Source organism: Triturus cristatus, chromosome 8 (genome assembly GCF_964204655.1).
Source record: "Triturus cristatus chromosome 8, aTriCri1.1, whole genome shotgun sequence".
Taxonomy (NCBI): domain Eukaryota; kingdom Metazoa; phylum Chordata; class Amphibia; order Caudata; family Salamandridae; genus Triturus; species Triturus cristatus.
This window is the reverse complement of record NC_140591.1, coordinates 885,521,773-885,541,678: the sequence shown is the minus strand read 5'-3', so window position 1 is coordinate 885,541,678 and position 19,906 is coordinate 885,521,773. Positions and strand designations below refer to the sequence as shown.

Sequence of the window (19,906 nt, the reverse complement as noted above, 5' to 3'; positions counted from 1 at the left end):
CCCACGTGGTCTGAGGGTGCTCTCCTTTGCAGGGAGCGTAGAGCAGGCCTGGAGCAACCAGGGGAACTCTTAGAAAAGAAGATTGTCCTCCGTCAGGGCCCACAAGTCGAGGGACAAGGGACCGCGGAAGGCAGCAAAATGGAGTGCGTAAAAGGGCTCCCACGGGACACCGGAGCGGGCCAGGGAGCTGAGGGTCGGCACAAATGCTGCTTGAAGGTTGGCTCAAGAATGGGCCAAAGCACAACTTCCCCACTGGTCGGGGTCGTGTGCTGGACAAGAGGTGGCCGGTGTCTCGGGGTATGCGGGGATCTCGACACCCACGTGGTCCAGGGTGCTCAGACTTGCTGGGCACACTCACAGGACGCTGGGATGCACTGGAGACCCACCTCGAGGTTGCTGGAAGGCGTCGAAGGTCGTGAGAGCAACGAAGTTCCAACTGGGTATACTGTAGTCTTTTAGGTGCCTGCCAAGCAGGGGGGATAACTCCTTTATCCCAAGGGAGATTTCTTCAGTCAGCTGGGCAGCAGCTCGTCGAAGGTCAGTTCTGTGAAGTCCTGTACGAATCTAAGGCTCTAGGGCAAAGTTATTCCCATATATCCCCAAGATTAGGGGATGGTCCAAAAGAGAGCCTACCAATCAGAGTAGAGGCGGGAAAGGGTGGCTACACCCACTCCCCTTTGTGTGTTTCCCGCCTGGGCGAGGGGCAGGATGCCCCTGAACCGGTTCCAGGCGGTGTATGCAGAATTGGGGCTCTGCAGCTGCCTACGTGCAACTCTGAAAGGACATTTGGTGCACCCACCCTGTTCCAATCCACATTTCCTGTCTGGGGAGGTGCTGGCACCTCCCTGCCACAGGAGCCCTATTGTCCAGATGGCGAGGCTGGGGTTTTCCCCAGCAACAGCCAGCCAGAGTCGTGTCGGTGGCGAACAGTAGCCATTTTGTGGTACATGTGCACTTTTAAATTGGTTTCCAAATTCTACCGCTTTTCCCATATCACCCTCCTAGCAAGGGGGAATCGTGCCCCCATGCCCATGGCTGGACTGGGGGTATGATTCCTTCATGTTTGACACCAAACACGATATGGTTCTGTGTAGCCACTCCTAAGTTACAGCGATGACGCAATAACTTATAATGCGGTTAAGAGTATATGGTATGGCTACACTACAAACAACCCAGTAACGTTTTTACGAAGGTTGCAGAGAGGTCCTACTCACGTAGGGGTCCCCCCTCACACATACCTCAGCACCCAGCCCTGTAGGATTACCAGGGCCTGCCATAGGGGTGACCTATGAGAGTATATGTGTTGTATGGTATGGGACATAGGGTACCTACATCCCTGTAAGGGGTGCTAGCACCACCTTACCCAGGCTACAGTAGTGGCCTGGTGGTGTCAGTTTGGGTGGCTGTCCCAGGGTGGCACAATAAGTGCTGCAGCCCTGGTAGGCCTACTGGGGGACCCATGCCCTGGGTACCTAGGGTACCATCTACAAGGGACTGGTAGGGCATGCCCAGCATCCAATTATGTTTGTACCTAGAGTACTCACAACAGTTTTAGGGAGAAAGCAGATAGGCTGGGGTCCTGGATAGCAGGATCCCAGCCAGACTAGTCAAAAACCACAAATACCAGGCAAAAAGTTGGGGGCAACCATTAGTCAGATTCCACTCTCCTACAATGGTGCACCCCTAATCCAATATTACTGTCCCTTTCATCTGGATTCTTTGTTAACTAAATATCAAGGACAATAATCAAACCACTGTCATCTTAGTTTTTCCCTGACATGGTGCATGACATTGTTAAAAAAATCTGTCTATGTCTTAAGAAGTATGAAAATTGGTAGGCATTTCTCCAGGTATGTATTCGTGTCTAGTGGCTCAGGGCTAATGCATTCATTTGAGGGATCGGAGTCTGAACTCATGGTCACACCAATCCAGATGGGTCTACTCAGCTTTTCATTCTTCTTTGGCCGAAAGAATGAGTACCATTGAGGAGGGTAACAAAAAACAAATATTATTCAGTGACAATATCTCTTCAGGGATTAAAGCACATTTTACAATTACTCATTATTGTTGGAAATTATCATCCTTTGTGTGGCATTCCCTCAGATCTTTGCCATGACTGTTTTTGTTGGACATAGGGCTTTGTGCACTTTAACTCTGCAACAAGGAGCATTTTTCTCTGTTGTTGCCTGCCCTCATTTTTTAACCTTATCCCGGGCCGCAAAGAATAAAGTATCATTTGCAAGGATTCCCAGAGATAATTTTAACTTTCACCACTTCTTTCACATATCACACAACACCAGCTCTGCTGTAATCAAGCATTGTAGCACAACCGGGTGGCATTCGGTTGAGACCCCAATGATGACGAATGCCACCGACTAGGTTGGTGGGTGAGGAGTCTTAACAAACCAAAGGTTTCTCTGGCACCTTTATACCTGTGAGCCGCCCTTTGATAGTGAGTTCGTCCACATTGTTTACTAGGACATCTAAAAGTGTCACGTTTCACATGTCCTTACAGTGAAAAAACCTAAAAGTGATTTTCTCTGTAGCAAGACTGACTGCTAGGAAAACACTGGATTACATTATTAAATCCTACAATGCTAAATTAGGGTTGACAGTGACTAAAAAAATATTTCAAGGCCTCTTTTTAATGCATAAACAAAATCTATTCTAATGGTAAAATCAGATTTTGTTTAATTCTTGAGAAAAAGGCACTTTTAGAAAGTTGCCCCTTTTCCTCCAATCCAAAAGCCTCTAAGGCGTTTCTGTATGTATTCCAAATTGGCAGCCAATGTCTCTCTTATGTTAAGGTGTTTACTCCTCCCGGGACAGGGACAAAGGGCCATGGGTGTGGGGAGATGTTCTTTCCACTGACAAGAAGGCCTACGGAGGTGTCCAACCCTTTGATTAACTTCAAGAAGGCCTCCCCTGTCACAGGCAGATGTAGCTCACATCTGGGCCTGTCCCTCTATTGTCCTCCTAGCCAGGCTGGCACCAATCCCAGTGGAGGAGGGAGCTGCCCTAGAACTGGATTAGAGTGACCACAGAGGATCGGTTGCCCATTTACATGGTACCAACTCTGGCTGGGCACAGGGAGCTCTGACCAGGGGAAAGAAAGATTTTGATATCCTGGATTTAGGAAGAGAGAGGCACTATGGGATAGTTAATTGTAAAACACGCAGGAAGTACTACAAAAGTGGAATCGTTTACCAAATTGGTTAGGGAGTGGCTTGGAGTTTCCCCACCCACAGGCTTGCAAATGGGCATACATGCAGCATCCCCAGTAACTCCTCATAACACTGCTGGACCTGAGGAAGATCAGAAGAGGATTGCTCTGGTGTCTGAAGACATGAGAAGACTGGACCTCCTTTCCTTGTACCCAGGACCCCAGACGTAGCTCCAAGGATCATAAGGCTGACCTCCTGTTTGAGATACAAGGACACAACAAGCTTCAAGAGGCCTCTTTCCAGCATTTGCAGCTTACTAGTTGGAACTGGACCCGGCCCTGGACTCTGCTGAAGTGAATCTTATCCCCCAAGTGTTGTTCCAAAGGTCCTAGACCCTTGGCTGGTGTCAGAGTGTACTAATCTTTGTCTAACCCTAAAACCAGGAACTTAGAAACATTTTCTAACTTTTTACCCCTGAGAACTAACGTGGAACTGGGACCAACCTGATCCGCAGAAGAAGCATCGCTGCTGAGATTGAGTTTGCTGCAGCTCTCACTACGTTCTTTTCAGCAGCAGCAAATCTGTTCAGTGGTATTACCGTCGCTCACCATCCGACGACATCGATCCCTCTTCGGCTACAGCCTGAAGTCATGCCCGACTGAGGGAATCGGAGCTCCAGAAAAGTTTCTAAATTCAAACACAGAAAGCTTCACCCGACCAAGCCGTCACCTGCATCTGATCGTGGTTGAGGGCTGTTTGGGCACGAAACCAGAACTTTCTGCGCTCTGAGCTTTCCCACCTTTGTCGATAACTTCACCAATACCCCAAATTTTGCACCCCGTCATCGACAAGCCTGGCTTTGGCCATAACCTGCTGTCTTACCCTGCTGAAGCCTTTCTGCTCCATAAACGTTTCTTGCTGCGAAGGTAACTTTTTGACCGGGGTGAACCTGGTCCTTGTATCTAACTCACACTCCATTGTGGTCGGCCTTAAAACATACTCTTGTCCCAGTCTCGCGCAGATGACCGTGGTTGCCGCTTAACACTGTTTTGGTGCTATTTGTAAATCCAAACTTATTCATAACTCTGATTCTAAATATGGGGTTTTGTCGTTTAGGTGTCATTTTATTACTGTTTGAGTACTGCATACATAGTTTACACACTGACTTTAAATTAAGCTTGTCCACTCTGTGACATAGCTACATGGGTGTTCAGCTTGGGCTAATTTAGTGAATTTTAGGGATCCTCTGAAAGGATTGTGATTATTGCTTGGGTTGGATTCTCACCTCCCTCATCTAATAACCCAATTTCTTACATTTAGTTCTCTGGAGTGAGATCTAGGACTTTTTTTTATCAGTACCTCTCGATTTGTGTCAAAACGAAAAATCCCTTTATAATATTATTTTTGATTTCTAAATTCTACTCTTATTTTGAATTGGTCCTTTTCCTCACCTTTATGAAATTTTTTTTTTTTTAAAGAATGGAGGTGGATCTGAGCTGCATTGCGAGCCTCAACATGGAAGATCTGAAGGGAGCTGTGCAAGGAAAGAGGGCTGAAGCTGGCAAATGGTCTAAGAAGTTGGTGCTCCAGACAGACTTCAGCGCAGGGGAGAAAGTCTCATGAGGGAGAGGATGAGTAGGAAGAGAAAGAGGAAGAGGGGTAATACCCCTACAAAGGCTCCAGTGCCAGGAGAAGATGACCCTACAAAAGCCAGATCCCCTGCCTTATGCAGGGCAGAGAGCAGTGTGTCTTCTCACAGCCTGAGCGCAGCTGAGATAGAGGACAGACAAGCAAAGAGGGCACTAAAGTTACAAGTGGCAGGCATTGCCCTGGAGAAAAAGAGGCTGGCTGCAGAAAAAAGAGCAGCTCTGGCAGCTGTGGAGAAAAAGGCAGCAGCAGAGATGGCACTGGAGGAGAAAAGATTGGCCTTGGAGGAGAAGGAAACTGTGCTGGCTTATGATAGGGGCTGGAGAGAACTGGACCTGAGAGCCAAGAGGATTTATGAGTCCACTGAGGATGGTTGCAGCAACAGTGTAGAGCCAAGAGGAGGTACAAGAGTCCACATCCCAAAGATCTGGTACCTGGCTTAGTGGTGGGGGATGACCGACAAGTGGTTTGAGTTATATGAGGTGGCCCGGTGCATGCACAAAGTCACAGAGAAGGACTAGCATGCCGAAGCATATGCAAACTACTGGGAGGGATACTTTATTGGCCCTTGAGAAAGCTGGCAGGGTGAGATATGCCCTCATGAAGGAAGCCCTTGTTGTGAAGTTTGGTATGACCCCAGAAAGGTGTTGTCTGAAGTTCAGGAAGAGCCAGGAGCAGCCAACGCCATCATGGGTTGATTTTGTAGATTATTCCAGTAAGGCCCCAAATGACTGGGTTAAGGGATGCAAAGTAAATGATTACGATGGGCTTTAGACGGGAGAGCAGATGTTCAGTAATTGTCTTACATAACTGCGCCAAACACATTATTGATTCTAAGCTCACTGTCTCCAGAGACCTTGTAAAGGAAGCTGACCTCTGGATGTGCACCAATCAATCAATCAATCAAGACATTTATAGAGCGCACTACCTACCCGTAGGGTCTCAAGGCGCTGGGGGGGGGGGGTGCCGCTACTGCTCGAACAGCCAGGTCTTAAGCTTCTTCCTGAAGGAGGGGTGGTCTTGGGTCAGGCGCAGGTCGGCCGGGAGGGAGTTCCAGGTCTTGGCGGCCAGGTAGGAGAAGGACCTTCCTCCTGTAGTGGCTCTGCGGATGCGTGGGACGGCGGCGAGGGCGTGGCTGGCAGAACGGAGGTGGCGTTTGGGAGCGTAGAAGTTGATGCGGTTGTTGAGGTAGCTCGGCCCTTGATCGTGGAGAGCTTTGTGTGCGTGGGTAAGGAGGCGGAAGGTGATTCTCTTGTTGACCAGAGTGTCCAAGAAGGTACCTGGGGGGCCCCATAAATGGTGGATAGGGAATCAACTTGCAGACATTTGGGGGAACAGTGAAAAACAAAATGAGTTCTGTAAAGGCCCCCAAAAGAGTTTTCAGCAGAAGGACTTCAATATAATCCTGACCATAAGAGGGAAGGGTTTATTGAGAAGAAACCAACAGGTTTTTTCTAGCACAAGTGCTATGAGTATTACCAGTCAGGGCACAATAAGGAGGATGCCATCCACCCCGGCAGGAAACAGCCCCCCACTGCCGAGCCTACCCCAGTGTAGTGCGGAGGGAGGAGGTGCCCCCAGTTTTATTTGCGCGAGTGCAGAGATAATTCTAGTGTCCCTGGGTGACAGAGAGGGGTGTCTAAAGCTCACATGCCTGATAACACCAAAAAGTACAGGCAGAGGCTCACCATCAATGGGCAGTGGGTTGAGGATATGAGTGACACAGGAGCCAGCACGACTACTGTGAGGTGACATCTGGTTTCCTCAGAACCGTTTATCCCTGATGTAGTCCACTAGGTTGTGCCATGCCCTGTGGCTTTGGTTTGCCTAGAGTGTCTGTGCGTGTGTGTGTGGTATGGGGAGAAGGTATCTCATGGTCATGATCAGATCACCACTGTCTGTTGTTTGACTGCTGGGGTAGGACCTAAAGCACAGTATCTGGAAGAAAGTGGATCTTAGCTCTCATCTGGAGAAGTCGGAATTCGCTGAGTGGGTGCTCAGGACTATATGGTCCATGGAAGCCCAGCAGGGGAGTCAGAAGGACCTGGAGACTTAAACAGTTGCCCAGGTGCCTTCGAGGAAGAGGAGAGGCAGGGTGGTGTACAATCTACAAAGTGACAAAAATGGCCTGATCGATGAAATTCCATGGACCTCCATCCCTTAGTATGATCAAGTTAGGCACAAGTGGATTGCTTAAATGTGCCTTGTCACTGTGATCAATTTGTAATATATCACACACTGTATAATGGGTTTAATGTGGTTTGACTATAAGACATATTTGAGGCGTTCTTTACATACACAGCCCCAGGAGAACACTGAGTCGCCCGTTTTCCACATGGCTCTCTAGTGTGGTTTCTCAGTTGACTGAGTTGCATCACACATTATGAGCAATTAACACACTGGGATGTGGAGAAGCCTTGGATAATATATTATGTTTGACAACCTTTTTTCCAAGCACTGTACAATTGTGAAGAGGGGTAGTGCTTTGGCTTAAAGACTTATTGATGGTTGACAGAGATCTGTCAGCATATTTGACTGGTAACTAAGCAAATGGGTGACGCCCTTCGTCTTCATACTCACATTGGTGGCAGAGTTAGACAGACGCATATTTTTTTTCTGGAGTTTGTTATAGCGCAAACATGAGCCGAAAGTATCAGGTATCATAGCGCTTTACATGAGCACCAGTTGCGTTACACAAGGACACATTCATTTTGTTAGGCATGGGGAGATTAAGAGATTCGGCCAGAATCACAGGATGTTGAGCGACATTGCCGAGACTCGAACACTTTTTCCCAGATTTGAGATTGACAGCCCTAGCCGTTAGGTCACATCCTTGACCCAACGAGCTCCCCCCCCTTAAAGAACAAGTTACTTACCTTCGGTAACAATATATCTGTAAGAAACATCAGTTAGTTATAGATTCCTTACAATTACCCCCAGGTGTCAGACTGGATCCGGAAAGTTTTTTTGTCAGCAGTACCTCTGCGTGTCTGAAGGTGGCATTGGTCGACTCCGCGTCCGTCGTTGGAGTCGTGATCGCCGGGATGATGTCGCGGCAGCTACTTAAACGCCGTCCTCGTGTGCTGACATCAGTTCTGTTTATGACTTTCCGCGCCAGAAACGCAGAGCCATGCAAGACACTGACCACTGGTGTAAAAAACTAGGGCCCTGAAAGGATATCCTTCACCCTAGAAATCAGTTCGCAGAACAGGGAGGATGGGTGGGGCTATAAGGAATCTATAACTAACTAATGTTTCTTAGAGATATATCGTTGCCAAAGGTAAGTAACTTGTTCATCTGAAAGAAACACATTAGTTATAGATTCCTTACCTTAGAATAGATACCCCAGCAATACCAACCCCGTTGGTGGGTCTGCGAACCAAGATCACACCAGAAAGTCCTGGAGAACAGAACGGCCAAAGAAGCCGTCTCTCCGGGCTTGACTGTCAACGCAGTAGTGTTTGATAAAGGTGCGCAACATAGCCCATGTAGCTGCCTGACAAATGTCAATCAGTGGAACTCCACGTCCCAAAGCAGTCGTTGCTGCTGTTACTTGGTGGAATGGGCGTGCAGCCCCACTGGAGTCTCCTTCTTTGCCATAGAATAACAGGCTTTGATACACAAGACGACCCATCGGGAGATAGTTTGTTTGTGTACGGCCCGACCTTTCTTGGCGCCCACGTACCCAACAAAGAGCTGGTCGTCCACCCGGAACTGTTTAGTGCGATCCAAATTAAAAGAAAGTGCACGTTTTGGGTCTAGACGGTGGAGCCTCTCTTCCTCTTTCGAAGGATGCGGAGGTGGAAAGAAGGTGGCCAAAGTGATGGTATGCCCGATGTGGAAGGTAGTGACAACCTTGGGCAGGAAGGATGGACGAGTCCTGAGGACAACTTTGTCCAGATGCACAGAGAGAAAAGGAGGCGTAGAAGAAAGCGCCTGGAGCTCACTCACTCATCTGGCAGAGGTGATGGCCACCAGGAACTCAGTTTTGAGAGTCAAGAGCCTCAAAGGACAGTTGTGAAGCGGCTCAAAGGGAGCACACATTAAATAACTTAAAACCAGGTTCAAGTCCCACAGAGGCATACCAAAAGGAATAGGAGAAAAGAGAGGAGTTATGCCTTTCAAGGGACGCCTGGCTGCCAGAATTACATCGCAGACTTTGGGAGGCAGGTCGAATGACGTTAACTGCCGCCGCTCAATCTCCACGCAAGGAGGTGGAGGCTGGACAGGTTCGGGTGGAGGACCGTCCCCTGTTGCTGCAACAGAAGATCCCTCTGAAGAGGCAGACAGGTCGAGGGACCGATGGCCATGTTGAGCAGCTCGGGATACCAAACTCTTTGTACCCAATCCGAGCCACAAGAATGACATGGGCCCGGTCGTGCCTGATCTTCTTCAGCACTCTGGGCAGAAGTGGTATATGCAGAAAAGCGAACAACAGACCGCAACTCCACTCGCAATGAAAAGCGTCGCCTAGCGAGTGCCGCCTTGGAAATTCCAATGCCCAGAATTGCTGACATTGCGTGTTCTCTTCGATGGCGAATAGATCTATCCAAGGCTCACCCCACGGTTGAAAGAGACCTTGCACCACCTCCGAGTGAAGACGCCATTCGTGATCCATCATGCACCTGCGGCTGAGTTCGCTGGCCCTGGAGTTCAGTGAACCTGCCAGGTGTTGAACCACCAGAGAAATGCTCTGATGGTCCAGGCATGTCCAGAGGCGGAGGGCCTCCTGACATATGGTCCACGACCCCACCCCGCCTTGTTTGTTGCAGTACCACATGGCAGTGGTGTTGTCCGTGAACACCTGCACTACTCTTCCCCGGACAGAGGGAAGGAATGCTTTGAGTGCAAGATGAATCGCCCGAAGCTCCAGAAGGTTGATGTGGAGACTGAACTCCACCGGAGACCAGAGGCCTCTGATCGATGCCTCTCCATGTGGCCGCCCCATCCCAGAAGGGATGCGTCCGTCACCACTGTGTGTTCTGGATGGGGAAGGGAGAGGGATCTGCCGCTGACCAATTCTGGTTCATGAGCCACCACTGCAATTGTCATGCAGTGCCCTCCGAGATCTGGATGCAATCGGACAGATTCCCCTGATGCTGCGCCCACTGGAAGTTCAGGTCCCACTGCAGAGCCTGCATATGCCACCTGGCATGATCGACCAGCAGGATGCAGGAGGCCATGAGGCCCAGCAGCCTCAGGGTCATTCTAACTGAAATCCGGGATAGAGGCTAAAAGATCGGAATCATAGCCTGAATATCCCGGACTCGCAGTTCGGGAGGATAGACCCGAAACCGCGTCATGTCCAGAACCGCTCCGATGAAGAGGAGCTTCTGAGAGGGAATCAGGTGTAACTTCGGCACATCGATGGAGAACCACTGCGAATGCAGGAGGTTGGCCGTAGTCTGGAGGTGGGAGATGACTGCTTGGGGCGAGCCCGCCTTCAACAGCCGGTCGTCGAGATAGGGGAAGACTGAAACCCGTGACCTGCGCAGATGAGCTGCGACCACCGCCATCACTTTTGTAAACACCCGAGGGGTGCTGGTAAGGCCAAAGGGGAGCACGGTAAATTGAAAATGCTCGTGGCCTACCGTGAACCGCAGGTAACGCCGGTGGGCCGGCAGGACAGGGATGTGGAAATAAGTGTCCTGCAAGTCCAACACTACCATCCAGTATTCCGGGTCGAGGGCACACAAGACCTGAGCGAGTGTCAACATCCTGAACTTCTCCTTCCGGAGGAAGCGGTTGAGGTTCCTGAGATCCAAGATAGGATGCAGGCCCTTGTCCTTCTTGGGGACCAGAAAGTAGTGGGAGTAACAACCACAACCTAATCTGGGACAGGAACACGCTCGTTGGCTCCTTTGGCCAAGAGAGCCATGACTTCCTGCTGGAGAAGTGTCAGGTGATCCTCCGACATGCGGTGGTATTGCGGTGGCATGGCTGGAGGGGTAGCCTCGAAGGGTAGGGAGTAGCCCCTTCGGACTATCTGCAAAACCCACTTGTCCGGCGTGATGGTGCGCCAGTGGGGGAGGTGATGGGGGATCCTGCCATCCACTGGTGTTTGATGAACCTGAAATGTCAGACTTGGAAGGTTTGGAGGCTGCTGCAGAGGGGGGTTGGTGGACTGTCGCGCACGCTGGCCCCCGGAACCACGACGGTTGTTCCCATGTCCACGGCCGCACGTAGGTTGGGTGACTTGCAGTGGCCTGTGGCTCTGGGTGGGACATAGCGGGGCACCCCTTCCGTAGCCACAAAAGGGGCGAAAAGCAGACTGCTCTGGGCAGCTGGAGAGGCCCAAGGACTTGGCCGTAGCCCGTGAGTCCTTGAAACGTTCTAAAGCGTTGTCTGCTTTGTCGCCAAAAAGGCGACGGCCATCAAAGGGCATGTCCATCAAGGTGTTCTGGACATCCCCAGAAAAGCCAGTCGATCTCATCCAGGCATAACGTCAAATAGCTACCGACGTGGCAATCGTCCTGCCCAGAGAGTCGGCGGTATCCAGCCCACTACAGATGGTGAACTTTGCCGCATCCCTCCCGGTGGCAATAGCCTGGGAGAGCACTGTCTGGGCCTCCTCCGGACACTGAGGCAGCACCTGTGCAACCGAGTCCCACACAGAGTGGGAGTAAGGGCCCAATAGACATGCGGTGTTTACCGACCGCAGTCCCAAGCTGGCGGAAGAGAAAATCTTTACAAGGTGGTCCAGCTTCTTGGATTCCCTTTCCGAGGGAGCGGTAGGGAATGCGCTCTTGGAAGTAGAGGCTTGTACCACCAAGCTCTCAGGGGTGGGGTGTTGGGAGAGGAAAGTGGGGTCGACCGGAGCCGGGCAGTGGTGTCGGGTAATCATCCTACCCACGGGTGACCCCGTGTTGGGCCTGGACCACGTGCCCAAAAGGACATTTAGTAAGGGCTTCATTAAGGGCAACAGGGGCTCCGAAGAACTCGCCGCCAGCTGAAGCACCTCTGTCAGGAGGTTAGTCCTGACCGCCACCGTAGGAAACTCGAGGTTGAGGGCCTCAGCCGCCCTACGCAACACCTCTGCGTATGACACTCCCTCCTCCGTAGCAACGGTAGGAGGAGACAACATGCCAAGGTCAGGAGAGGTGTCAAGACCACTGGCATCCCCCATTTCCTCTCTCCAGTCCTTTTCGGATTCCATCTGATCAGTTAAAGGGTCACCTGACCCCTCCCGGCCCTCCTCTTCTTCCTCAGGTTGCCAATCTGGCCGAAAAGGAACCCCAGGAGTGAACAGGGGCACAAAAACCCCACTTTGTGCCAGATCCGGCGTCAGGTGCTGCCGGGCCGGCTCCAGGTCCACTTCGGGATGGAGGCCGGGGTTGACGCTGGCCGGGGACACGACCAACACGACACAACCGGCGTCGGTTGAGGTGCCGGAGGAAGTGCCGCCGGTGGAGGTGTAATCAGGTCAACTGGCGCCGATCCGGATCCAGGCCCGGGGTCGGAGCCAACGGCGGAGAATACCTAGGTCCCTCAACCGAGTCCACGGGGCCCGAAGGCACGCCAGCGGGTTCAGAATGCCCAAAGATGGCATGCATCGCTTCGTACAACGTACGAAGTTTGGCGGGAGTCACTCTGGGCCCTGGGAAGGGAGGAAAGCCAGGAGTCGAGTCCTCAGGCTCCGCGTGCGGGTGCGGCACCGTCCGCATCCCTCGTCGCGTCAGCTGATCGTCGGGGAGAAGTCTGAGAGCGACAATGCTTCTTTGACTTCTTTTTGTGCTTTGACTTACCCGAGTGCGAAGACTTCGATGACTTAGACGAGTGGTGATGGCTCCTGGACCGGTCCCTCGACCTCCCTGCGACCGGGACCTCGAACGGCGCGGAGTCGATTGCCAGCGCTGAAGCAACTTTCGGGACCGCTCCGGCAAAGCCTTCGGCGCCCTCGACAGGCAGTCGAAGCACGACCTGTGGTTGGGGTCGCGCTCCAGGCAAAAGAGGCACACGGGGTGCAGATCCGTAAACGACATCAGTCGGTACAGGAACCGCAAGCCTTGAAGCCGGCCATCCCTACGTGCACCAGGAATCGATAGACTCAGAAACAAAGTCGACAAAAGTCGAGAAAAAGTCAGTCAAAAAGTGACTGGGGGTACCGCTCTCTCCGGATCTACGCTGGCTGGCGCGGAAAAAGAAAGAAATGATGTCAGCGCGCGAGGGCGGCATCTAAGTAGCTGCCCTCAAGATGGAGGTGCCGTGGGGGACATTTACCTGCAAGTCCGCTCTCCAAAACCACTGAATAAAAGAAACGCCAGTCAAGGGCTCTTCCGGGATGTAGGGGTCGAGCTCTGCGCACACGCAGGAGGAGTGAGGATTACACAAGTCACAGGCTTGCCGGTAAGGAGGTTCTGATCGCAGTTGGGGGATGTAACAAAGCTGTAGATAGAATGGGCTATTATTGATTATACCTATTTACCTTTACTCAAGGAGTGGGCAGGTTGGGATATTAACAACCATACTCGAGGGAAATAGGAAGGAACAATCACAATAAATGACGACAATGCTAGCAACTATTGAAAAACACAACTACTAACAGAAACCCTTTCGGGTTGGAATTATCACCGAATATGTAACCAATATGTTGACAGTGCCAACATTTTCTTTACACTTAAAAACCTCGATATACAGCTCATAGTTATCGTATCTTATCTGCTTATTTGGAATGCCCCGACTAGTGTGAATACACACCGTATTCAGCATGCCAGCACCTGGCCATGACAACACGAGGGTGCACTACACAAAATCTTTTAATAAGCACAACTTAGACGCATGCATTTTCACAACTGCAACTTGCCCACCTGAGGAGATTCCCAGTGAGGGAATCAGGATTAACAACTGTGATTTAAAACATGTTATGATGACTAGGATTAAAAGCAAATGGGGGTCTTTTTCCCTATAGATAGACTGCCGCACAAGAAATACTGTACAACTGCCTGCTCAATACTATTCTTCGCATGTGTTTTCGCAAACAGACACCGTAGTGATCAAAGGCGTGCTAATGTCACTTGATTCACTAAGACAGTGTTATTATACAAATGAACAAATAACCCGTGTACATATGAACAAGCGATCTTGTATATTTCCTTAGCCCTGAAGAAGTTGCGGGGTAATTCCATGTAACAGCGACGAAACACATGTTGGCTAAGAAAGAGGAAATGTGAAGTGCAGAATGGACTTCGCTTACAAAAGAACTCAAATAAACTACCTTGAAAAAGCACAAGAAAACGAACTGTGATGTATAAATCTACCACTCATGTTTGTAATTATCACACGTGTGCAGAGGATTTGTATATATTGTTTAGTGGCCATTTTGACCACACATTTGGGGATCTGGTGGTTTTTCCCTACCTTACTGCACCGTACCAGATTTCATGCTACTTAACCTAACCTCTATGTGACAAGACCTTAGAGCGCCAATCTCCTATTATCTACCACCAGCTGTGTACATCATAGATCCTGTACTACCTGCCAGGCCAGTGATAAGTCGGGGATAAAGCACAAGGGTCCCCTGCTACTCTTCCCAGTGGTGGGAACACCCTTTGAAAGGGTGGGGATTGACATTGTTAGGCCTCTGGATCCAAAAACAGTCTTAGGCATCAGGTCTATCCTGGTCTTGGTGAACCACACCACACCACAAAGTAACCTGAGGCAATACCCCTGAGGTTGGTGACCGCACCCATGGTGGCCACGGAATTGACTGAGATCTTCACCCAAGTGGGTTTCCTCAAGGCGGTTGTGACTTAGAGGGGTACCAGTGTCATGTCTGCCTACATGAAGTCCATGTGGGAGAAGGGTGGGGGTAACCTAAAAGTTCTCCACTCCATACCACTCCCAGACCATTGGTCTTGTTAAGAGGTTCAACAAGACCCTGAAGGTCAAGATTATTGGTTTATCAGAGCCCATTAGGCGCAAGTGGGACGCTTGTTACCATGCTTTCTTTTTTCCTACTGGACAGTGCCTAAGAAAGGAGTGGGATTCAGCCCATTCGAACATCTATTTGGCCGCCCTGCCAGAGGACATCTGTCTTGTCAAGGAAGTGTGGGAGCAAGCTCCCAACAAACCCACTCAAGATGTAGTGAGCTAAATGCTGGCTCTCAGGTCTCAGATGAAGGGCTGCTGGTAAGAGGCTACTAAGAACCTGGAGGTCAGCCAGGTGGCGATGAAGCAGTGGTATGACCAGAAAGCCAGTCAGGTAGAGTACCAATCCGGCCAGAAATTGTGGGTGATCAAACTTGTGGATCCCCAAGCCTAGTAGGATCGGTGGACCAGGCCCTATGAAGTCAAAGGGAGGAAAGGGGAGGTTACCTATCTGGTATATCTCAAAACATCGAGGAAACCTTTAAGGATCCTGTATGTGAACTGCCTCACACCAAACTATGAGAGGTCTGCAGGGACTCTGCTCTTGGTGATAGATGGTGATGAGGAGGAGAGTGCACCCCTCCCAGACCTACAGTCTTCCAAGGAGCAGGAAGGGTCAGTAGAGGGATTCATCCTCCGCCCCACACTGACAGCAGAGCAGCCGAGGGACTCTCACCAGATACCCCAGGACTCACTGACTGGTGTAACCACAACAGACACAGGGGAATGTAGGCCTGTCAATAATAACACTTTCTGGCTGTCTGACAAACGGAGAGCCAGCATTATAAATGAGGTTCTAAGATGCTGGAGTTGAGGTGACTGAGCCCTCCTATAGCCACTGGTCTGGTCCAGTGGTACTATTACCCAAGGCTGCCTCAAAAGGTACCACCCTAGAACTGAGGTGCTGTGTGACATATCGGAGAATCAATTCAGTCACCAAGACAGACGAACACCACATTCACAGAGCTGATGAGTTCATTAATTGGTTGGAAGCTTCAAAGATACTCAGTACCTTGGTGACATTTGGGTATTGGCAAATTGCCTTAACTGAGGAGGTCAAGGAGAGGTCAACATTCTGCACCCCGGAGGGCTACTTTTAGTTCAGTGTGATGCACTTGGGGCTAAAGGATGCTCCTGTCACCTTCCAGAGGTTGGTCAATCAGGTCTTGGATGAGCTGAAACACTTCAGTGTAGCCGACCTAGATGATATTGCTGTTTTCAGCTGGGATGACAACCTGTACCACCACAGAGAAGTGCTACAGGCACTGAAGCTGGCAGGTCTGTCTATTAAGGCTGGTCAGTGCCAGACAGAACAGGCCTCAGTGGTGTACTTGGACCACCAAATAGGTGCAGGCCATGTACAACTCTCCCGCTCATGATACAGACCTTTGTGGCCTGGGAGCCTCCCAATACCCAAACTGAAATGAGGGTCTTCCTAGCACATACTGGGTACTACAGTAGATTTGTCAAGGGGTAGGACACCACTGTTGCCTCCATGACTGACCTGACTATCAAGAAGCAGACAAAAAGGAGATCTGGACATGGCAGGTGCCAGAAAGCTTTTGACACTTTGAAGGAAGCCATATGTTCATCACCGGAGGTAAAGGCACCTGACTTCTCAAAAGAAAGAACTGCTAGTGCAGACTGACGCTGGTATAGGGGCTAATCTCCAACAGCTGAATGATGAGAGTCTGAGTGCGGGCTGCACAAGAAGGTGCATGCTTTCAGGCAAATAGTGTCCACTCTTCATATTGTCTTTGGTTCTATGGCTGCCACTCCACTATGTGGGCTTTGGTTTTCTTGGTCTCACAGCCTTAGTCATCCTTACTCCACCCTAGCAAAAGCCAAGGGCTCAGCCACAAGATACTTTGGGCACTCTGTGTTTTTCAACCACGTTTTTTTACACACGTTTTTTCATAGATGAGTTAATTTAGATTATAGGGCCCTGGTAGGCGGCGGCAGCAGAGGCGGCCAATGGAGGTGGTCCCGCTCCTGCACTGCCGTCCTGATTCTGACCTGCCTTTCCGCTGACCTTTCGATGGCAGGGACACCGCCATGAAAAGGTCAGCGGAAAGGCAGGTAATGGGCCAATAACACATGGCTCTAAGGCGAAAATGCCCTTATGTGACGTGGCCGGTGCTACTCTGGTGGCCTCCGACTGTGTATTCATTCTTGTAAACAAACATCCAGGTGTCTAACCAAACGTTCATTACAAAAAGGAAAACGCAACTCTACAAGCCAGTTGTTGCCTTTGTCAATGCTTGTTACTGGGTCTTGTGTACCATAATACTGAACTATGCAAGGAACAGAAAAAGTCAAGACTCGGTATAATGAGGTTGTGAAACATTTTCATTTTGTCACTGAAATAAATTCAAACTATTGGTAATGGTCCAATAAAAACCTCAAGCATAGGAAGAATTCTACTAAAAATCAGATTGTGCAAAGCAGACTTCATAAAGCATACTTTTCTTCCCCTACCTTAAAAAGCTCAAAGAGCATGTGGAACAGGTGAGATGGAACATACACCACTTGGATCGGTTTATCTGGTACTTTCGCTGAAACGAACAAAAACACATCAAAGATTATGCCCAACTTGAAGACAGATAAACACCAAAAGGCAATAAAAGCACATACAACCATTTTCCAATATTAATGATTATTATCGTGAGAACCAGCGTGGGATTGGTAACGCGGGCATTCGGGCAATGCTGTGGGCTGCTTTTTTGAGCAGCCTGGGGGCCGATTTGGGCGGTTTCTGCGTTGTTCGATGCTGCCAGCGGCACAGTGGGTGTCTGAGTGGAGGGCCAGACTGGGAACCGAAACCGGCCCTGGCAAACTGCTCGGCCAGCCCCCCCCTGGGGTGAGGGGGTGCAGCCGAGCAGTTTGCGAGGGCCGGTTTTGGACAATTTTGTTGTAGGGGGCCGATATTGCCGACCCCCAGTAACAAAAATGCCCCCCCAGGGGCCCAAACCGGCCTCCACCCTAGTGGCCCAGCGGGGAAACGCCCGGTTCCCGCTACGGCCAGTCCGGCCCTGCCTCAGTGGCCTTTCTGGAGGTAGATGGGTGTCCATTACCTCCCTTTTATCTACAGGAAGAGAGGTGTCACTCCCATTCTCTCGCTGGCCGGCCCATTAATATATGCATATTGAGCAGGGGCAGGGGGCCTGAGCGAAAGTGGCCTCACTTGTTTCACCAGTGTAAACTAATACGTGCAATTTTTTAATGTCTTCCCCACCTTTTTTAATAAAATTTCGCTGAAGAAGTGTTTTGCGGCAAAGCAATATGCAAATGTGGGCTACTTTTTTTTAGCGTGCCCGGGCCGATTTTTAATCCCAATCCAACCCTGGTGAGAATTATTACCTCATCGTCCCCTCCCTCACTTCCCTTATTTACAAACATGAGGCATTCCTGCCTCACAAGAAACCCATACCATGTGATTTCAATCACCAATTAAAAATCCCCCTTCCCCTCCTGCCTCCTGTTTTTTCTTAATCTTACCGTTATACGCGCGTACCACGTGCGGTGCTACGGTAGTTTGTTACTTCATTTTCCTGGATTTCAGCTACATGCTCTGGTGTGCATGCTTGTTGGGCATGGCGGTGCTGGCCCGATCGGCGTGGTAGCCTTGAGACGCTGTGCCAGGGAGTTGCAGTGCGCTCTTTGCTGGCATGTCTGTTGTGAGTCACAAAACGGGGTTACTGTGTCGCTGTGGCTTGAATTCTGGGTCAGCGCCCTGCCAGAGAGGCTGCAGCGATTGGGGGGTGGCGCGGTTCCTCTGCTGACAGTTTCTCTAATCTTACAGTAAGGCCCTCACGTGAGGCTGTTTTTGGTTAATTTTACTGCACTTGTGTACATGGGGGATTGGTTGGTTGTTTATACTGCATCCTTATTGGTACTGTGACTGTTTGTTTTGTCTCTGTTTCCCGATTGGTTCCTTGTGGGGTTTGCTGACTATTTGAAGGGGGCTCCCTGTTCTGTGTTCATTGTTGGTATAATGGTGGGGAAGTGAGCATCCAAGTGCAAGCATGTTTTGTCATTTTCTGAGGAGGATGAGCCTCTTCCTGCTAGCCGGAGCAGGTCCAAGGGCCCTGGGGATCCTTCTACTTTGTTATCTGCCTCTAAGGTCCAGCCTATGATTGTGGCTGCTGTGGTCAGTGCTTTGGGTGACAGAGCTAAGCCCAGGTGCAGGGGCGTACGTCCTGCTGTGGGTTTGGTGGATTCCCCCTCTGGGGACATCTTGCCTTTGGAGACTGACCGCGCTTCCATCTCTAAGGATAATTTGTGAATAGAGAGGATATCCCAGACATCCTGCAGCTCATTCGGGAGAATTTGGGTTTTGCGCCTTTACCATCCTCTGAGGCAGTGGAAGGCGTGTTCCCACAATATGTTAAGCCTCCCGTTTTTGCTATGCCATTTCATAGCAGAATCAAGGACTTGATCACTGGTGAATGGCGAGACATGGAACGCGCCTCTGTTGCCAGGTTTCTGCAGAAGCTGTATTTACTGGAGGAGGGTAAGGACTCGTATCCATATGCAGTTAAGGTGGGCGCCATTCTGGCCACTCTGACTGGTCATACTGCAATTAATCCTGAAGATTGTTCTCTTTCTGATGCTACAGACAAGAAGATTGAGGGGACGCTTAAAAAGGCTTTTTCTGCAGAAAATCTGACTTTGAAGGCCAATATTTATTCGCCAGTCTCTTGTTTCCTACTGAGAAGTTAGCCCTGGCGATTCAGGAGTAGGCTGATTGTTCTGAGTTGGTGGTTCACATGGAGCAACAGGCCAAGTTGCTGGCACACATGCTTTTGGATATCTTGAAGTCTTCGGCCATGGAGACTGGTTCCATGGTGTTGGCTCGGAGGGATTTGTGGATGCGAGATTGGAAGGCAGACTTTTCAGAGAAGTCTTCTCTCCTGAAGATCCTGTTTGAGGCTAAATTGCTGTTTAGGGATCAATTGGACAGCATGATCACCAAGGCATTCAAGGATCGTAAGCATTCTCTGCCGTGCAAAGGGAAGGCTTCTTCTTCTCATCGCTTTTGGGATCAACCTTCTTCTTCCTTACTTTCCTCCGGGAAGCCCTCCAGACCAGGGGAAGTTCCTGCCCATAAAGTCATTGGCCTCGGCCGGGGCCAAGGATCAGCAAAATTCCTACAACTATTGCAGGGGGGGTGTTAATTCCTGTGGGTGGAAGGCTTTTGTTTTTCTTGGATGCCTGGAGTCGGGATG

The 19,906-nt window shown here is 50.2% G+C and overlaps 1 protein-coding gene across 2 annotated transcripts in view; it reads right to left on the bottom strand.

Moving 5' to 3' along the window:
* The window catches only part of LOC146805219 (pyruvate dehydrogenase (acetyl-transferring) kinase isozyme 3, mitochondrial), a 1,482,095-nt gene that overhangs the window by 598,177 nt on the left and 864,012 nt on the right, over positions 1-19,906 (bottom strand). For both annotated transcript variants that reach the window (XM_085622419.1, XM_085622420.1), the window contains exon 7: positions 17,157-17,233. In XM_085622419.1, coding sequence (XP_085478545.1) covers positions 17,157-17,233 — 77 coding nt within the window. The remainder of the gene's footprint in view (positions 1-17,156; positions 17,234-19,906) is intronic.